Source organism: Erpetoichthys calabaricus, chromosome 3 (genome assembly GCF_900747795.2).
Source record: "Erpetoichthys calabaricus chromosome 3, fErpCal1.3, whole genome shotgun sequence".
NCBI lineage: Eukaryota > Metazoa > Chordata > Cladistia > Polypteriformes > Polypteridae > Erpetoichthys > Erpetoichthys calabaricus.
The window spans coordinates 188,791,427-188,811,289 of record NC_041396.2 but is presented as its reverse complement, the minus strand read 5'-3'; the positions used below and the strand labels follow the sequence as shown (position 1 = coordinate 188,811,289).

The 19,863-nt window shown below is 36.8% G+C and overlaps 1 protein-coding gene across 3 annotated transcripts in view; it reads left to right on the top strand.

Moving 5' to 3' along the window:
- The window catches only part of armc2 (armadillo repeat containing 2), a 222,293-nt gene that overhangs the window by 52,583 nt on the left and 149,847 nt on the right, over nt 1-19,863 (top strand). For all 3 annotated transcript variants that reach the window (XM_028797612.2, XM_051925611.1, XM_028797613.2), the window contains exon 4: nt 1,373-1,608. In XM_028797612.2, the coding sequence (XP_028653445.1) occupies nt 1,403-1,608 (206 nt within the window). In that variant the 5' untranslated portion in view covers nt 1,373-1,402. The remainder of the gene's footprint in view (nt 1-1,372; nt 1,609-19,863) is intronic.

Below are 19,863 nucleotides of genomic sequence, written 5' to 3'. Positions count from 1 at the left end.
TACACATACTGTATATAATTTATTTATCTTATAAGGTGAGCATTGTTCTGAAAATCTGAAACCAATTAAAAAACATTACTTTAAGAAAAAATAATGCAGTAATTACCCACATAAAAGGCCTCCATAAGTTTCCTCGTATAAAATGTTTTGTTTATTGAGGTAATATATCACCCATATAAGATTCATGTTTGAGTAAGTAGTGTCTTGTTTCCTGTTTCATTTGTCTGTTTTTATTCACCCAGTTACTTTACTTTAATTTTTTTTGCATTATGCATATACCATATGTAAATGTTGTATAGTAGATAATAGTGCGCTTTGGAGATTAAGACAGTAATAGAAATTGAATGAATAAAATAGGGGGTGATAGGAAAACCAGATTTTCATTTTCTGTTCTTAATTTAGAGTAACTACTTACTGTAATGGTTAACTGACCCCGTTACATTGGAAAACATGCTATTAAAATACATAAATCCTACCCAGCATATTTTTGATGTTCTTCTTACATTTTCCACTTGTCCTTAACTTGTCCACTTTCAGATTTAGTTTTCGTATCTATAAAAATATTCAAGGAGTATATCAGTGCACATCCCACCACAATAAACTCAAGGTGACAAAAATATTGATCAGTTTATTTTGCATATCCAGTTATTTCCATGCATAGTAGTGGCATGTATGCACTATTCCTGGCAACATCAGGTGCTAGGCAGGGGCCAACCATAGAAAATGCATCAGGGAATTTTCACTGATATATACACAGGCTCTAATAACAGGCCATTCACCAGCCAACTGAATGTCTGTAAGAACTGGGAGGTACCAGAAATCTTTAGAAAGCCTGCTGAACCACAGGGAGAATGTGAGTGCAGTACACCTGTATTACCTGTGTTCAGATTTGAACATAGGTCACTGGAGATATGAAGCAGCTCTAGCCTGTATGCCATTATGCTGCTTCATTCTAAATATATTATTATTGCAAAAATTAAATATGCTTAATGTGCTAAATTTAAATTTGTGTAATGAAAACCAGCGCTGCTGCCTCGCGGTAAGGAGACTTGAATTCGCTTCCCATGTCCTCCTTGCGTGGAGTTTGCATGTTCTCCCTGCGTCTGCATGGGTTTCCTCCAGGTGCTCCGGTTTCCTCCCACAGTCCAAAGACATGCAGGTTAGGTGCATTGGTGATCCGCCCTGCCCAGGATTTGTTTCTGCCTTGCGCCCTGTGTTGGCTGGGATTGGCTCTAGCGGAGCCCCGTGACCCTGTGTTAGGATATAGCAGGCTGAATAATGGATGGATGGATGGTAATGAAAACCATATTTTTCAGTTTTTTCATATTTCTATATTTACTTAGATATTAACACTTTTTTTTTTCATTCCTAGCTGACTTTTTTTGCTTTGCTATTGTTAAAAATGTCTTCAGTGAAAAAGAAAACAGAGCCTTTTTATATGAAATCCTCATCAAATCAGAAAACCAGTGCTGAAATTATCAATGAGGCACGGATGTCCGTCAGAATCCTAAACACCAAAAGACCATTAACACCTAGAGAAGATGAACGCAAACTTTTTGGATCTACTTCCACCAGAACATCAGATAGCAGACCTCCTTCATCGTTCAGGTTGGACTTTATATTTCTATGTTTGAATTTACAATGATATTTTTATTTAGAGTTTCATCTTTTTTTAAATTATTTTGAAATAATGAAAATATTTATTTAGTTAATACATCAGTATTTTAGTATACAACATATTTGACTTATTTGACATATGGTGTTTTTGACAGAAAATATCATTAAATAAAATTGTACTTACATTAATATAATATAAAACATTTTTTTGAGACTTTTGATACGTTATATTTGAAGAAATTAGTTTTTCTTAAGTTATGGATATCCATTCCTTTGTTTTTCCTCAAATGAGAAAACTTTAGAATGAGCTGTTGGGGGATTTTCAATTGCAGTATTTATTTCAGTTTCATTTATTGCTGTACAGTGCACTTCACTGAAGACTGGGTTTAAAAACACGTATATAATCACACATACAGTATGTTTAATTAAATAGTAGATAACTTCATAATCACTGACTAAAATATAGATGGTCCACTGGTGAATATAGAAACATCCTTTGAATTGGGTACTTACGCATTTTACAATCAAAATCTGAGTTATATTTAGAGTATGTATGTATATATAATGTAAGCATACATATGTTTAATTGAGTAGTAATGAAATCCATAATCATTGACTTTTAGGTGCTTATTAATGTTACAATCAGGTCTATATCTATAGAGAGTGTCTTCTGTTATGAGAGCTGGATGTCTAGAACGGAGCACCGCTGGCAGCGGTGTTATTTTGCTTTTTTACTGTCATTCCTGAGTCAACCCTTGAGTATTTAATTACAGATATTTTAAAAGAATGAGCAGGAAACCAAGGGTTCAGAAAGACAAGGAAAAGGTAGATAAAGCTTCATCAAAGACTAAACTGGTCTCAGGTTCACAATATGGCCTGCCAGAGAATGAGTTGGTAGAGACAGGCAAAGAATGGATCAGTTGGGAACTTCTGATGCAGCATCGGCTCTAGCCGAGAGCAAATGTGGGAGCCAAACTGAGAGTGAGGTGGGCAATGAGAATTCGCAGATCTGAAGCGGGTTATCAGAAGTAGGCATGTCCTCTCTATCCTTGCTGTCACCTACTACCAATACCCCCAGTGAATCAACAGCATCAACTCCAACTGCACTAGTAACTCTACTTTTGGAGCACAGACAGGATGGTAACAAACTGTCTGAGCTGAAGGTAATGATTACTGCACTCGAAGGGAATATAAATGACTAGCAAAATACCCGCGCTTCGCAGCAGAGAAGTAGTGTGTTAAAGAGGTTATGTAAACATATATATATACATAAACATATATACATATATATACATATCTACATATACACATATCTACATATACATATACAGTAATCCCTCGCTATATCGCGCTTCGCCTTTCGCGGCTTCACTCCATCGCGGATTTTATATGTAAGCATATTTAAATATATACTGCGGATTTTTTGCTGGTTCGCGGATTTCTGCGGACAATGGGTCTTTTAATTTCTGGTACATGCTTCCTCAGTTGATTTCATACAAGGGACGCTATTGGCAGATGGCTGAGAAGCTACCCAACTTACTTTTCTCTCTCTCTCTCTTGCGCTGACTTTCTCTGATCCTGACGTAGGGGGATTGAGCAGGGGGGCTGTTCGCACACCTAGACTATACGGACGCTCGTCTAAAAATGCTGAAAGATTATCTTCACGTTGCTACCTTCTGTGCAGCTGCTTCCTGAAGCGACATGCTGCACGGTGCTTCGCATACTTAAAAGCTCGAAGGGCACGTATTGATTTTTGATTGAAAAACAAACTCTGTCTCTCTCTCTTTCTCTGCTCCTGACGGAGGGGGTGTGAGCTGCCGCCTTCAACAGCTTTGTGCCGTGGTGCTTCGCATACTTGAAAGCCAAACAGCCCTATTGATTTGTTTGCTTTCCTATCTCTTTCTGACAGGCTTTGCTCCTGACGTGCACTCCTTTGAAGAGGAAGATATGTTTGCATTCTTTTAATTGTGAGACGGAACTGTCATCTCTGTCTTGTCATGGAGCACAGTTTAAACTTTTGAAAAAGAGACAAATGTTTGTTTGCAGTGTTTGAATAACGTTCCTGTCTCTCTACAACCTCCTGTGTTTCTGCGCAAATCTGTGACCCAAGCATGACAAAATAAAAATAACCATATAAACATATGGTTTCTACTTCGCGGATTTTCTTATTTCGCGGGTGGCTCTGGAACGCAACCCCCGCGATGGAGGAGGGATTACTGTATATACATATACACATCCACATATACATATATATATATATATATATACAAATTTACATATCTACATATATATATATACATATAAATATAGACATACATATATACATACATACATACATTCACATATATATATACACTTATTGGCTCCTGTATTTAGGATATAGCGGGTTGGATAATGGATGGATAGACATTTGTATGCATAGCCCTATCTGCTCGTTTTCGTTTTTTTTCATTCTTCAGTAATATTTCAGCAAACCCGGAGCTTGTCAGTTCAAATCCTGGTACTGACACCACTGTGTGACCCTGAGGAAGTCACTTCACCTGCCTGTGCTGCAAAAAACAAAAGTAATGTAACAAATTGTACCTCAGATGTTGCAAGTTGCTGGAATAAAGGCATAAGTAAAATAGATAAATATGTATTATACACATAGGAAGTATTAATTTATTTTCAGTCAAGTCATCTGCAGCAAACCTTTATAAATGAGGGTTTCTCCTTTTTAGATAGTGCAAACTGTTTCTTCTTCATTGAGGTTTTCTCTTGGAGAGCTTTTTTCATTTCATTGAAAATTAAAGCAGCAGCTGCCAAAATATGTAGCTTTCTTATTAATTTTTCAACATTGTGTAAAATAACTTTATAAAGTAACATAAAAGGTTTAAATACTGGTTATCCTTTTACACTAAAATATTACTAAAGAGATACAAAAAAAGTAAAATGCATATGTTCTTTTTCTTTAAGGAGATTTAATATTACTGAAGAAAGAAAAAAAAAAACTAAAACAGCCAAATGGGGCTATGCATACAAACTTAAAAGGTTTAAATAAAACAGAAATATACAGTTTTATTTTTACTTGCTTAACTTGTGGAGGGTGTATCCTGTAGCAAAGCCCTAACTTTTTTTGTGAAAGCCCGTTTCAGTCAATAAGTCTTAAAAAAAGGTGTAAAGATATTAACAATAAGCTAAGCAAACCCACCAAGACATGGAATCGTTTAAATCAAGGCGCGAGTCGAAAAACACCATCCCATAATATTAGTTAACGATTAACACATTTCTATATGTATTGTAAGCATACAATACAACTGATAATATGTTGCGCTTATTTATCTGGTGTACTGACATTTTTGCACGTTTAACGGCTGAAATCTAATGTGGTTTGTGCCCTTCAGAATGAAAAGAGTTTGCATTTACCTTTTTAATAAAAGGCGAGCTTTTAAGCCTGAGAAATCACCCCGTAAATGCACACGTTTAATTGCACATGTGTTAATATGTATGCTTACACAGTATTAAAAGACAGTCAACAATTAACGTCATTTACCTTCGTTCCCGCGTTTGACTTGTGCTGTAAATCTCTTCCTCGTTTTCAGTTCACGTGATTACGTAGGAGGCGTAATACGTGATGACGCAATACGTGACTCCGCCTCCTCCATTAGAGTATATGGACAAAAAACAGGTTCCAGTTATGACCATTACGCGTAGAATTTCGAAATGAAACCTGCCTAACGTTTGTAAGTAAGCTGTAAGGAATGAGCCTGCCAAATTTCAGCCTTCTACCTACACGGGAAGTTGGAGAATTAGTGATGAGTGAGTCAGTCAAACAGGTTCCAGTTATGACCATTACACGTAGAATTTCGAAATGAAACCTGCCTAACTTTTGTAAGTAAGCTGTAAGGAATGAGCCTGCCAAATTGCAGCCTTCTACCTACACGGGAAGTTGGAGAATTAGTGATGAGTGAGTCAGTCAGTCAGTCAGTCAGTCAGTGAGGGCTTTGCCTTTTATTAGTATAGATATAATGAGTGACATAAACCAGGATATGAAGGATATAAAGAAGGATACACACAAGAGAAATGACAAGCTGCTTCAGGATATAAAACACCAGGAGGTACATTTAAGCAATAACTTTGCAGTAAGCTTTAAAACCATTCTAACAAGAATTGATGAAAAAATACAGGAAAAAAGAGTAAAATCAAGATTAAAAACAAAGTACTTGGTGCTCATCTTGAAGAAGTTAAGCAAATGTTTACGACTCGTATTCAAGAATTTGAACAATTGATGTCTGCCGTCAACAAAAAAGCAACTGCTGTAGATTCCGAATGCAAAGTGTTTGGTGATAAACTATAGCTGCACTGAAAGATAGCTGTAGAAGGAAAGTTGTCAGAATCAAAGGTCTCTCTGAAAAATTTGAAATTCATAGCTGAACTATTCTCTAAAATAATTGGAGAGGGCTTTAAGTTGGACAGTGAGATTTCAGCAGCTTACTGTATGCATGGATCAAATGATTCAAAACAGAGAAGCCAGATTGTCCATTTCGAAAAACTGTGAGTTAAAGAAAATTTGAAAATAGCTGCATTCGTAATTTCCCAGATTTCTCTCCTTCAACAGCTGCCAAACAAACTGCATTTTACAGCATTCTATTTCTTTAATGGACACTTTTTTTTGTTTTTGTTTTTTTCCAATTGCTATATTGAAATTTCTTTTACTAAATATATGTATATTTTGATAATCTCTAAGTAACTAGTAATTTACAGTGTTATTAGGCTCTCCCACAACTAAGGAGACAGTTTAACATCATATCCTAGGTTTATTGTATTTGGACTGTAGTTATCCTAAGGTATCTCAATTTTTAATTGTACTAGGGGGCTTTGCCCCTGCTAGCTTCGCTCACCAATCCCCGTGCCTGCACTATACACTAGCCTCTTTGTGGTTTTGCCGCTTGCGTATGGGGATGCAGATGTACAATTCACTAACTATTTTACATTACAGTGAGTAATTAACCATATTAAATAATAGTAAAACATAATAATTTGAAAGTAAATTATGTTTCATGTTGCATTAGTTATTTGTTCCGTAATACAAATTTTGTTGTGTTTGACTTTGAACTTGACATGCAAAAACTTTTTAAATTACACTTTTACTGTAAAACTTCAGTAAAAACAATTTTTAATTAATAATTTGAAAGTAAATTATGTTTCATGTTGCATTAGAGTTATTTGTTCCGTAATACAAATTTTGTTCTGTTTGACTTTGAAATTAACACGCAAAAACTTTTTAAATTACACTTTTACTGTAAAACTTCAGTAAAAACATTTTTTTAATTAAATTTTCATCAATATCACAATGAATTTTGATTCTGTGTTTGGATTTTCATCATGACAATGCAACGTATAACAGCCCGTGATTGAATTTTGTTTCTTTCTCTTTATTAAATAAAACAACTTTTTTGAATGTTTGGCTCTGAGTTTTGTAAAGTGTCTTTGCGAAAGCTATTCTAATGGGAAACTGTTAACGTTTTAATATGAATGGCATATCAAGATCTCCTTTGTTGTCTAATTTTATCCCCTGAAGATGTACTATGTTACCTTTCTTGGATACTTCCTTCTTTCTACAGTAATTTGTGCGGAGGAAGACCAGGCAGTATTAGCGGTTGTAGATAATCTTCGGGATATTGTAAGTTGATGTTTTCATCTTCCGCGCGATCACCACCAAAAGTTTCAGCATAGTCTACTGATATGCATTTAACAAATTTGCAGTGTAACCGATCAACATTTTTGCCGTTAATTCATTTGACTTAATCATTTCTTGGTGCTAGGATTGCCCGTGTAGTCATATTTCGTGATGAAATTCTTCAATAAGATTTGGACATAATACATCTTCTTTAATTGGGAACTTAAAGTGAGGAAAACATTAAAACTTATAAGAGCTGAGAGAGCAAAAACTGTGTCTGTCAAAAGCATTCACATGAATGAGAGGTGAGAGTACCACGGGACTTGAAAAAATTTCATGGCCAAAGTCTCGACTTGCGGGACTTGACAAAATCTTCCAAAAAGTCTTGTCTCATTGCAGGATTTTTTTTTATATAATAGAGAGACTACTTAAATATCATATTGAATGATTTTTACATCTGGATGGTACTATCCTAAGATATCTCAATTTTAATCCTTACTGCACTGCTGCTGGGGGTTTAATTGGTTGTTGACGTGCTCTGTCTCTTGGCATTTCAAAGGACTGGGACTTTGTGAAGTGTGGTCTAGCCTCGCGTTGTGAGGCAGAATAGGTGGGGGGGACTGGGGAATCTGGCAAGGGTTGAGTTCTGGTTTGTTAAATTTGACATGATTGTATGGGATGTTGTTTTCTTCAAATATAATCACTAAACACATAACAAATCTATATCTATAGTGACCTGTAGGGAGCACCACTGAGCACCCAAGCCCCAAACACACCAACTCCAACACAAGTCCCACTTTCAAATAAAGATTGTATTATTCATAAATACCTCTTGCAGGTTTCTCGCAAATATTGCACAACTTCAGACAATATTCTCCTTTCCTCTCGGTCTGTCTTTCCTCTCTTACCACTCCTCCAGCTGAGTTTTGTCCTCTGCCTCCCAACTCTGACTCCCTGAGGTAAGTTGTTAGATCCTTTATATGCCAGACCAGGGAGTTACAGCACTACATTTTGGAGCACTCCGGGTCAGACCTTGCAGCTCCCCCTGGCAGCACTCATGGAACCCAACAGGACAGTCTAACAGGACAGCAATTCCCAGCCTGCCCTGTGAGTATCCATACAGGCACCGTGGCCCAATATTTATTAATATTATGCTAATGTACATGGTCTGCACTATGCTGAGAGTCTTTCTTTTATGTAAATGAAGGACTGAGAAGAAGCAATTAATGGCCAAATAACACCACTGACCAACAGGGTGGATGAACAACTCAAGAAAGGAGCGGTGTCCTAGAAAGGAAAAAAGACATATGATCAAGTTTGGCATGTACACTCAGGTGTGAAATGGAAGTGGAAAGTTTGGCAAAGGTAAATAGTTATCAAGCACACTATAAACCTCAAGTGCCAGTGCCCTGGTGATGTGGCTGTGAGTGGATGAGTTGTTTTGAAGAAATGGTGCCCTCATGACCAAGATAAGCCTGGACCATGCAGTGGCAGTGGAAACGGGGCAGGGGCATCAGAGTCTTAAACCTCGATCTATTGTACCCAGCCCCTAATGTTTTTGTCCATCATATTCAATATAGCTCCTGATCAATATTACACAATCATATGAATGTGGTCCAAGCCCAAAGGGAAGCCCTTTGATTTTATATATATGTTAAGACTGTGTATGAGAACCATAGAGGATGCTAAGACCCTGTTACTTGAAAATCCTTGAAATGATCCTGGACTGGTTGCATTAGTTTAAACTTAACAGGTCCCCTATGAGTGACTTCATTGTGATTTACATTCTCATCTATGGATTTTGAAAGAAGACCCCCACCCTCAATCTCTGAAATCGTTTATATTTACATGCTTGTCTGCTTACCTTGAATGGGGTTTCACCACAATGCCACTCTCCAAATTTTTTTAAATATACATTGGCATCTGTGAACTTTAAAGGGGAGCCACATGCAACTGACAAAGGTCACAAAAGCAAATACAATGGAACCTTGATTATCCGGTCTTCAGTTAACCATGCATTCGGTTATCCGGGATCGCCTAAAAAAAAAACTGTTAGCCATCACAAGACCGCCAAGATTTCGCCGCCAAGAATTCCGACTACAGGAATTTACACTACGTGTGTCACAGCTTAAGTTTTCTTTGTCGATGGGTTTCTGAGAATTATTCTAAAAGGATTGAAAGTATAGCATCTGTGCACCAGCCAGGCGATCCCCTGCTGTGAAAAACCATTAGACTTAATCCGATGCAAAGGACTCGTTCTGAACACTCTCCCTTCCCTTTTTCCAAATTCCAACAACTGCCATTCATCAAAAATTTTTGACATTTGTCATCTGCTTCAACGCTTTTCTTGGAAAAGATTGTGTATGGGTTGCACCGTCTGTGCAGGCGACGCCTTGTTCCGAGTTCATTCAGTTGGCGTCCGCACCTCGAGGTTAGAAAGTGGCTTTGCGTAAGTTCGTGCCGAAATGTCGGGGTCCAGTGCGGGAGTGAAAAGAAAAAGAGTTGTTTTGTCAATTGCTACGAAACTGCAAATTGTTGAACGTGCCGAAAAGGGCGTATTTTATTCATGGGCGATTGTGTACAGCATATTCAAGAGAAAGCAGCTCAAGTGAATGGTACTTTTACTAATAATGGTACTTTTGCTTATTATTTAATGGGTGACTTTATCTAAGGCAACCGTGGCACAAGATTCGTTTTTGAAATTCAGGGGTTAACACAAGAGGGGATTTCAGACTTTGTAGAGACTTAAGGGGGGTGGGGGTCAAAACCCAAAAAAACCCACAGGTCTAAAAGCACTTTGATATTGATATTTGAGGCATTTTTAACATCATAACTTATACTTTCTGATGTCTACAGAAGTTTAAAAATTTTGAGTAGATAAAGTTATCATCCACTCATTCAAATAATTTATTTCCAGTATTTTAACTTTAAACAATTAATAGTTTTGTTTTGTAAATATTTCCACTCATAAATGACAATAGTCCAGAGCTGCAGTTTCAACAGTTTAAATATACATTAACATTTAGAACTTAAATTATAACTAGATCTAATATATGTCCATGATTGTGGGTTTGTTTTTATGAGAAAGGACATAAAATTTCTGACAGAACGGTACTCAATAGTAGCTAATGCTAGACAACAGCAAACAATATCAAAATGTCTGTGAAAATATCTCATGCTATTTGTATCTGATAAGCCTTAAGTCATTCAGTCATATGCTGAAAATATGCAAAATGCATGTATTGTTTGCTAAAACACTGTTAAATAAATAACTCTAGAAAATAACTGATACCAGTCTATTTACATGTCATGTCCAATGTATCACTTTGAGAAAGTTTAAGAATAAAAACACAGCCATGTTGTTTTGGATGTAGGCCACCCCAATTGCAAAAAACTGATTATCTCAGTTGTTGTTGAAATACATATTTTGGTCTACATATCACTTTTCTATCCAGCTTTTTAGTGCTGACAATCTGATAAAGATTTTATTTTCTCTTCTTAAACTAGGTAGAGAATCTGAAATGATCATTCTAGCCATTGTTCTTTTCATTATACTGTCCAGTAAAGTTATAAAAACAATCCTTAAATGTTCCTCTTTGTCTAAAACATATATTTCATACTCAAAAAGAAGAATAAGAGTTGACATGATAGAAGTGTTTAAAATTATGAAGGGAATTAGTATGGTAGATCAAGACTGTTATTTTAAAATGACTTCATCAAGAACAGTTGGAAACTTGTTAAGGGTAAATTTCACGCTAATTTTAAGAAATTTTTCTTTACACAGAGAACCATAGACAGTTAGAATAAGCTACCAAGTAGCATGGTAGACAGTAAGACTTTAGGGAATTTTAAAACTAGACTTGATTTTTTTAGAAGAATTAAGTAAAGTAGTGGCCTTTTATGTCTAGATTGTTCTAATGTTCTACTCCTACCGTACATGTATCAAAATAGTGCTACAATTTCTGTTTACAACATTAGTAGATGGGACATGCAAAGAACAAGAGGCCACATACTATATGTAAAGATAAATACAAATGCAGAATGAAAGAAGAATGTCTATTGAAAGAATTGAAAGAAAGAATGGTTAATCATGCTCAAACAGACATTTGATAATGTGGGTACATGCAGGTAAAGGTAAAATTCGTTTTATATGTGTAGGTATGCATTTTTTAATTTTTTTATTATTATTTATGCATGTACTTTAGGACAGGCACTGGTTTCCATTGTTCATGTACAGTACATCAAAATCTACTGCTTAATGATCGACATAAATTAATAATAATATGATGGATCATTAACATTCGACAAATTCATAATAGCATGGTGGATGGATTAGCATAGATATCTGCAGTATATCTAGTAACTGAGATACAAATCTAGATGAATTACCACCACATACGCTTAGCAAAGCTTACCTACCTGGTGCCAATTTATTGTCACTAAGCAAGTTTTTGAACATTAGGAGGAAACGTTGGTCTCTTGAGTTAACCAATGCAAACATAAGGAATTAAACTTGTGCTCAAGCATAGTCAGAATCCAAAGCAAGATGCAAGCTTGTGTTTTTCTTCCTCTGAATGGAGTGCAAATAACGATCAACTTAGTCAGCCATGCCCAAGAAAAGAAAAGTAATTTTTCTTAATTAACCTTTCAGGATTTTGACAATCAGTTTTTCTATAAAAACAAGGTAACATAACTTGAACATAGTTTAGTTTCTAATTTAAAATCACCATTCTGTGCAGCTCTTTGCTGATTATTCTCCCTACAAATAAGCTTTCTTCTTTCATTGTATATTTATTTATAAATAGTTTTCTGTGCATACTCTGGTCTTTTTAATGCTAAAAAATTTTCTTTTTTTTTACATATATTATACATATGTTATGTTGTTTACATTTTTGGATTACAGCATATTTTGTTCTTCAATATTTATTTCAAAAATTCTAGAGAGATGTAGTATCTGTTTAAGTGTTTAGAAATTAAAGAAAAATAATATTAACGTTTTTTTTTGTCATAATTTTTTTTTCTCATAACTATTGGGACAATCCAGTAATTGCTTCCTGTAGGTTTAAACTCTTTTTTAAAATTTGCCTTCGGATCGATTTACAACTGTATGCCTATTTCTTACCTGCCTGATAAGAATGTTTTTTATTTGCTTACTATGATACTAGTTAATGTTCACAAAAGTCACTAATAACTGAAACTGCAGATATATGTTAAGAACATTCGGAAGGGTACTGTACGGTAAATTGGACAGATATAAATGATAAAATCAAGGTGATATTTCAAAAACATGTTTTGACCTTGGTTGGTTATTTACACATAGTACGAATCTGGTTTATTTTATCAGATGCATTCCGTGGAAGGAAGAAATTTAATTTATTGAATTTAATCAAAGTTACTCTTAGGCAAGAAACCTTAAATTCAAAGTAGAAAGTAAAGATGCAACCCCCTTGCACATGACAAAGATATATTAAGGTGCATTTACTAAACATTTAAAAAATGGCATTGTCAGAATGTAGTGTTCAAATATGTGCTTTAGCCTAAAAGTGCATTAGTCTAATGGCATGCTATACAGACACAAATGCACTTTGTGTTTCAAATTCTTTTCTCTTCTGTATTTATATGCTTCCCCTTGGCCATATTATTTGTAGCTTTGGACTGGGTTATCATCTTTATGCAGACGATACTCAACTCTACTTCAATGTTAAAAGTGAAACTTCATCAGAACTTTCTCCGCTCACAACCTGTCTCAGTGCTCAGTGAAATTAATACCTGGATGGAGCAAAACTCTTTAAAATTAAATTGCCACAAAAATGAACTCCTGCAAATTGGGACTAAAGTGCAAATTAATAAAATGAGCTCTTTCCCAGTCCATCTTTGCGATGATCTCATCAGACCTGCCTCTACTGCAAAGAATCTTGGTGTCATTTTTGATTCCTCCCTTTCTTATTCCGCCCACATAAATCACATTAAGAAACTTTCTTACTTTCACCTCCATAACATATCCTGTGTTCACTCCTTCCTCTCCTTTTCTAATGCTGAGAAACTGGTCCATGCTTTCATCACATCCCGCATCGATTATTGTAATTCCCTACTGGCAGGTGCTTCTTCTAATCTTATATCTTAGCTCCAGCTTATTCAAAACTTGGCTGCAAGAGTCCTTACTCGAACCAGCAGCAGCGAGCACATCACACCCATCCTGCTCCGTCTTCACTGGCTCCCTGTGTCTTACAGAATCAAATATAAAATTCTACTAATAACCTACAAAGCCTTAAACGACCTTGCGCCAAACTACATCAGTGACCTTCTCCATCACTATGTGCCTGTCCGCCCACTAAGGTCCTCTGATTCTGGCAATCTTGTTGTGCCCCACACTAATCTACACTCCATGGGTGACAGGGTCTTCAGCTGTATAGCGCCCAGACTCTGCAATGACCTACCGAAATTAATCAGGTCAGCTGACTCCATGAATTCTTTTAAAAAACAACTCAAAACTCATCTCTTCAGGAAGGCTTTTAGCTCTACTTGACTTTACTACCCTTCTCTCAGTTTACCTCTATGTCAAGATACTCATGTAATCTGTGTGTGTGTGCTAGACCATCAATTATGTTGTCTGTTAGGTTTTTTCTCTGAATTTACTATCTTAATCTTCATTATTTATTTATCTGGTTTGCACAATGCTATATACTGTATACCCTGCCGTTCTTTCTTAAATTCTGTAAGTGCCTTGAGAATGGGAAAGGCGCTATATAAATAAAATGTATTATTATTATTTTTGTGACCCTGCTCAGAATTAAACATGCTTAGAAAATTGCCTGGTATGATATGGTATAATATTATATGTCTACTTTGATACACAACTACATTTTTGCAATTAGTAAAAGCTTTACAAATTCTCATTTCAGAATTATAATAAATGCAGAGCTTGGGCATATGAATTTTCTTGTTCCTTTTTTGGTGTGTAGCTGGTAAATGTTTAATTTTTTGAGGGGGACTTCAGATCTTCTTCTTCTTTTGGCTGCTCCCATTAGGGGTTGCCCCAGCGGAACATCTTCCATATCTTTTTGTCCTCTGCATCTTGCTCTGTTACACCCATCACCTACATGTCCTTTCTCACCACATCCATAAACCTTCGCTTAGGCCTTCCTCTTTTCCTCTTCCCTGGCAGCTCTATTCTTAGCATCCTTCTCCCAATATACCCAGCATTTCTCCTCTGCACATGTCCAAACCAACATAATCTCGGCTCTCTGACTTTGTCTCCCAACCGTCCAACTTGAGCTGACCCTCTAATGTACTCATTTCTAATCCTATCTATCCTCGTCACACCCAGTGCAAATCTTAACATCTTCAACTCTGCTACCTCCAGTACTGTCTCCTGCTTTCTGGTCAGTGCCACTGTCTCCAACCCATATAACATAGCTGGTCTCATTACTGTCCTGTAGACCTTTCCTTTCATTCTTGCTGATACTCGTCGGTCACAAATTACTCCTGACACTCTTCTCCATCTATTCCACCCTGCCTGCACTGTCTTTTTCACCTCTCTTCCACAATCCCCATTACTCTGTACTGTTGATCACAAGTATTTAAACTCCTCCACCTTCGCCATTTCTACTCCCTGCATCCTCACCATTCCACTGATCTCCCACTCATTTACACACATGTATTCTGTGTTGTTCCTACTGACATTCATTCCTCTCCTTTCTAGAGCATATCTCCACCTCTCCAGAGTCTCCTCAACCTGCTCCCTACTATCGCTACAGATCACAATGTCATCAGCAAACATCATAGTCCATGGGGACTCCTGTCTAATCTCGTCTGTCAACCTGTCCATCACCATTGCAAATAAGAAAGGGCTCAGAGCTGATCCCTGATGTAATCCCACCTCCATCTTGAATGCATCCGTCACTCCTACCGCAGACCACACCACTGTCATGCTTCCCTCGTACATATCCTGTAGAACTCTTACGTACTTCTTTGTCACTCCCGACTTCCTCATACAATGCCACAGCTCCTCTCAAGGCACCCTGTCATATGCTTTCTCCAGGTCCACAAAGACGCAATGCAATTCCTTCTGGCCTTCTCTAAACTTCTCCATCAACATCCTCAGAGCAAACATTGCATCTCTGGTGCTCTTTCTTGGCATGAAACCATACTGCTGCTCACTAATCATCACCTTACTTCTTAACCTAGCTTCCACTACTCTTTCCCATAACTTCATGCTGTAGGTCATCATTTTTTTCCCCTGTAGTTAATGCAGTCCTGCACATCCCCCTTATTCTTAAATATCGGCACCAGTACACTTCTTCTCCACTCCTCAGGCATCCTCTCACTTTCCAAGATTCCATTAAACAATCTGGTTAAAAACTCCACTGCCATCTCTCCTAAACACCTCCATGCTTCCATAGGTATGTCATCTGGACCAACGGCCTTTCCATTTTTCATCCTCTTCATAGCTGTCCTTACTTCCTCCTTGCTAATCCGTTGCACTTCCTGATTCACTATCTCCACATCATCCAACCTTCTCCCTCTCTCTCTCGTTCTCTTCATTCATCAGCCTCTCAAAGTACTCTTTGCATCTGCTCAACACACTCTCCTCGCTTGTGAGTGCGTTTCCATCTTTATCCTTTATCACCCTAACCTGCTGCACATCTTTCCCAGCTCGGTCCCTCTGTCTAATCAATCGGTGCAAGTCCTTTTCTCCCTCCTTAGTGTCCAACCTCTCATACAACTCATCATACGCCTTTTCTTTAGCCTTCGCCACCTCTCTCTTCACCTTGCGCCTTATCTCCTTGTACTCTTATTTACTTTCTGCATCTCTCTGACTCTCCCACTTCTTCTTTGCCATCCTCTTCCTCTGTATACTCTCCTGTATTTCCTCATTCCGCCACCAGGTTTCCTTTTCCTCCTTCCTCTTTCCAGATGTCACGCCAAGCACCCTTCTTGCTGTCACCCTTACTACATCTGTCTGGTAACTGTTCACTGCCACCCAGTGTCTGTCTCACCTCTTCCCTAAACTCAACCTTGCAGTCTTCCTTTTTCAACTTCCACCATTTGATCCTTGGCTCTGCCCTCACTCTCTTCTTCTTCTTGATCTTCAACATCATCCTACAGACCACCATCCTATGCTGCTTAACTACATTTTCCTCTGCCACCACTTTGCAGTCTTCAATCTCCTTCAGATCAACTCTTCTGCATAGGATGTAATCTACCTGTGTGCATCTTCCTCCACTCTTGTACGTAAGCCTATATTCCTCCCTCTTCTTAAAATACGTATTCACCACCGCCATGTCCATCCTTTTGACAAAATCCACTATCCTCTGACCTTCTTCATTCCTGTCCTTGACACCATACCTACCCATCACCTCCTCGTCTCCACTGTTCCCTTCACCAACATGCCCATTGAAATCCGCTCCAATCACCACTTTCTGTCCCTTGGGTACACTGTTCATCACTTCATCCAACTCACTCCAAAAATCTTCTTTCTCACCCATTGCACACCCAACTTGCGGTGCATATGCACTAACAATATTCATCACAACTCCAATTTTAAGCTTCATAATCATTACTCTGCCTGACACTCTTTTAACCTTTAAAACACTCTTGACATACTGTTCCTTCAGAGTAACTACTACCCCATTTCTCCTCCCATCCACACCATGATAGAACAATTTGAATCCACCTCCGATCCACCTAGCCTTACTCCCTTTCCATTTAGTCTCTTGCACGCACAATATATCAACCTTCCTTCTCTCCATCATATCTGCTAACTCTCTCCCTTGCCAGTCATACTGCCAACATTCAAAGTTCCTACCCTCAGTTACACTCTCTTTACTTTCCTCCTCTCCTCCTGCCTCCGGACACATCTCCCCCCTCTTCTTCTCCTTCTTCTTCTTCGGCCAACAGTAGCCCAATTTCCGCCAGCACCCTGTTGGCTAACAGTACTGGTGGTGGTCGTTGTTAACCCGGGGCTCGGTATGGAAATTTGTATTGTTGTCCGCATATTGATTTGGCAAAATTTTACATCAGATGCCCTTCCTGACATAACCCTCCCAATGAGGGTGGACATCAGATACAGCGTGAATTTTCACCTTTTTGTGTTCAGTAAGTCTTCTTTGTACTGCTTATCGCTTCTTGCGCACCCTCTCTCCCCTGCTGTACTCTCATGTCTGAAGTGGCAGTATCACAGAAACAGAGAAATTGTGAAGCTTCTTGAAGAATGCCAATTATTTTGAATATTTTATGTTACTTCAGTCTCATGGCAGCATTTCCTAATACACTAATTCTTATTTGGGCATATCCTCAGTTATTAAGAGTTGCATGTGCATTAGCCGGAAAATGTTTTTTGAAAATTATTATTGTCAAACAAAAAATAAATTGTTATAGTTGTTAATAAAGAAGGATTCAAAACAGTGTAACTGGGTGTGAAAGCACCCCAACATGATGAGGTAACTAGTCTGTTGATGTCCTGTCAGCTAGCTGCTCGAAATTAAAAAAGCTAATCTCATTTAGGAAAGGTTTTTACCTCAACTGTGTATTAAACTAATTGTGTGTCTATATATCGTATTGTGCAGGTGTTTTGCAAATGTCAATGCTTTGTGTCTGTTGCTACCACAAAGCTCTGGAATCATGCAGTGATTAATTGAATTAAGTAGATAAGAAAATGGATGAATGAAAAATTGTTGTTTGTACTTTCATATTTTAAGACAGCAGAAGATATTCTATGCTTTAATCATGTACTTATTTAGTAATGTTTTATTGATCTGAATCTCCCTTGTAGCCCCAGCAGCCAATAGCTATAATCAGTATTTTTTTATACCAAACAAATCGGAGATTACAATCAGCCATAAAAAATCACAATTGGCTTTTCTTGTAGGACAGTTGGCTGATATATTAAATGTCACATGAAATATATTTATAGCATGACATTCTCAAATTGGCTTAATGCAAGTCAATGTCAAAGGGGAACTGGACTCTATCCCTGCAGCATCAGGAACAGGGCAGTAATCGAACCCTGTCTGAGCGCAACTGACATATACACCAATTGTAAGTTGTCAGTTAACCTAATCTGTGCTTGTTTGTGGTAAGAACCTGGAATCCATGGAGGAACAAGTACATTCTTATTAATTTCCTTTATAGTAATTTTAATACTACGTCTCCTTAATAAAAAGTATTAAGACAGTTTTTATGTAAAATATACAGTTCATTTAACAAAATATATTAGTTGTATGTTTGTGTTTTAATAAAGTTAAGTTACTAAATAATTTAACAAGAAATTTTAATTTACTTGCAAAGAACTTGAATTTTATGGACATTTCTCAGTCTTTAACTAAATATTTGTTTCTATAGCACATTTTCATAAAAACAAAGTAGCTGAAAGTGCTTTTCAAAAAAAGAAAAAGAAAAACTTCAGTCATAAAAGTAAAAGGAAAAATAAAAAAATACATAAAAATTGCCTAGAATGACAGATATACAGTATGCTATGGTTAGATGGCCACAGAGGAGTAGAAAATAAAAATCTCCAATTGTCATAAATACTGGAGAACCAAAGCTAAATGACAAACCAACCAGGGTATTCTACGTTAATTAATATCTACATACACAAGTTAACATGTGTTTTTACTAGTTTTTTTTTTTTTGATTTTCAGTTTATCACTTATTAGTTAATATCTGAGAAATCTAAATTGTAAATTAAGCCATTTATCTGACTATAGTAAGTATTCTCCCACAGTCTATTCTAGGGATATTTTTATTTTTAATTTTCCAATAAAGTAAATAATGTATTTTATATTCTTAATGTAATATTTCAATATTCCATGCAATTTCTAATAAAATAAGCAAGTATGAATTTATTCAGGTGTTGTCAGTGAGGGTCAGACTTTCTTCAGGCAGTATGTGAAATGAACATAAAAAAGGTTAGGCCAATAGGATTTTATCCATAGTGCAGAAAGAAACAAAATTTTATTAGGCTTGTTTCGGCCATCTCTAGTTGTGAATCATTCAGTACTAACAGTTTAAAATGAGACAAAATAGGTCCAATAATTGTCAGTTCTGTCCAGTTTAAGACATGAAAGTTACTTATACAAAAACAATATTCTAAATAAAATACAGTATGTGGATATGAATGGGATATTCTGCAAAACCAATCTGTTAGACATTTGTGAACAGACCACTTAAATAGTAGACAAAAGCAATGTATATGGCAATTTGTTTAGACTTTCAAAAATAATCTGACAAGGTTTAACATGTAAAAGAAACCTTTATTACATTTACAAGAAGGGTAATGCTAAGGAAACAGTCTCTGAAAAGGATTTAAGAGACTTAAACATTCTCAAAACATTCTCAATTTCCACACAATGCATTAAAGAAATTAAAATAGAAAATACAAGGTGGTGTTATATTATAAAAAATGTTGGTTGTAAATCAAGAGCTACATTACTATGCTGACAATTTAGAATGTGCTAGTGTGGCCAGATTTGGAATGAGGTGTATGTTTTTGGTGACTGTACTGTTTAAAAAAAAAAAAAAAAAAAAAAAACTTCAGTAGAGAAAGCAAGCAAGTAAGTACATCTCTGGATTAAGAGGGGTGTCCT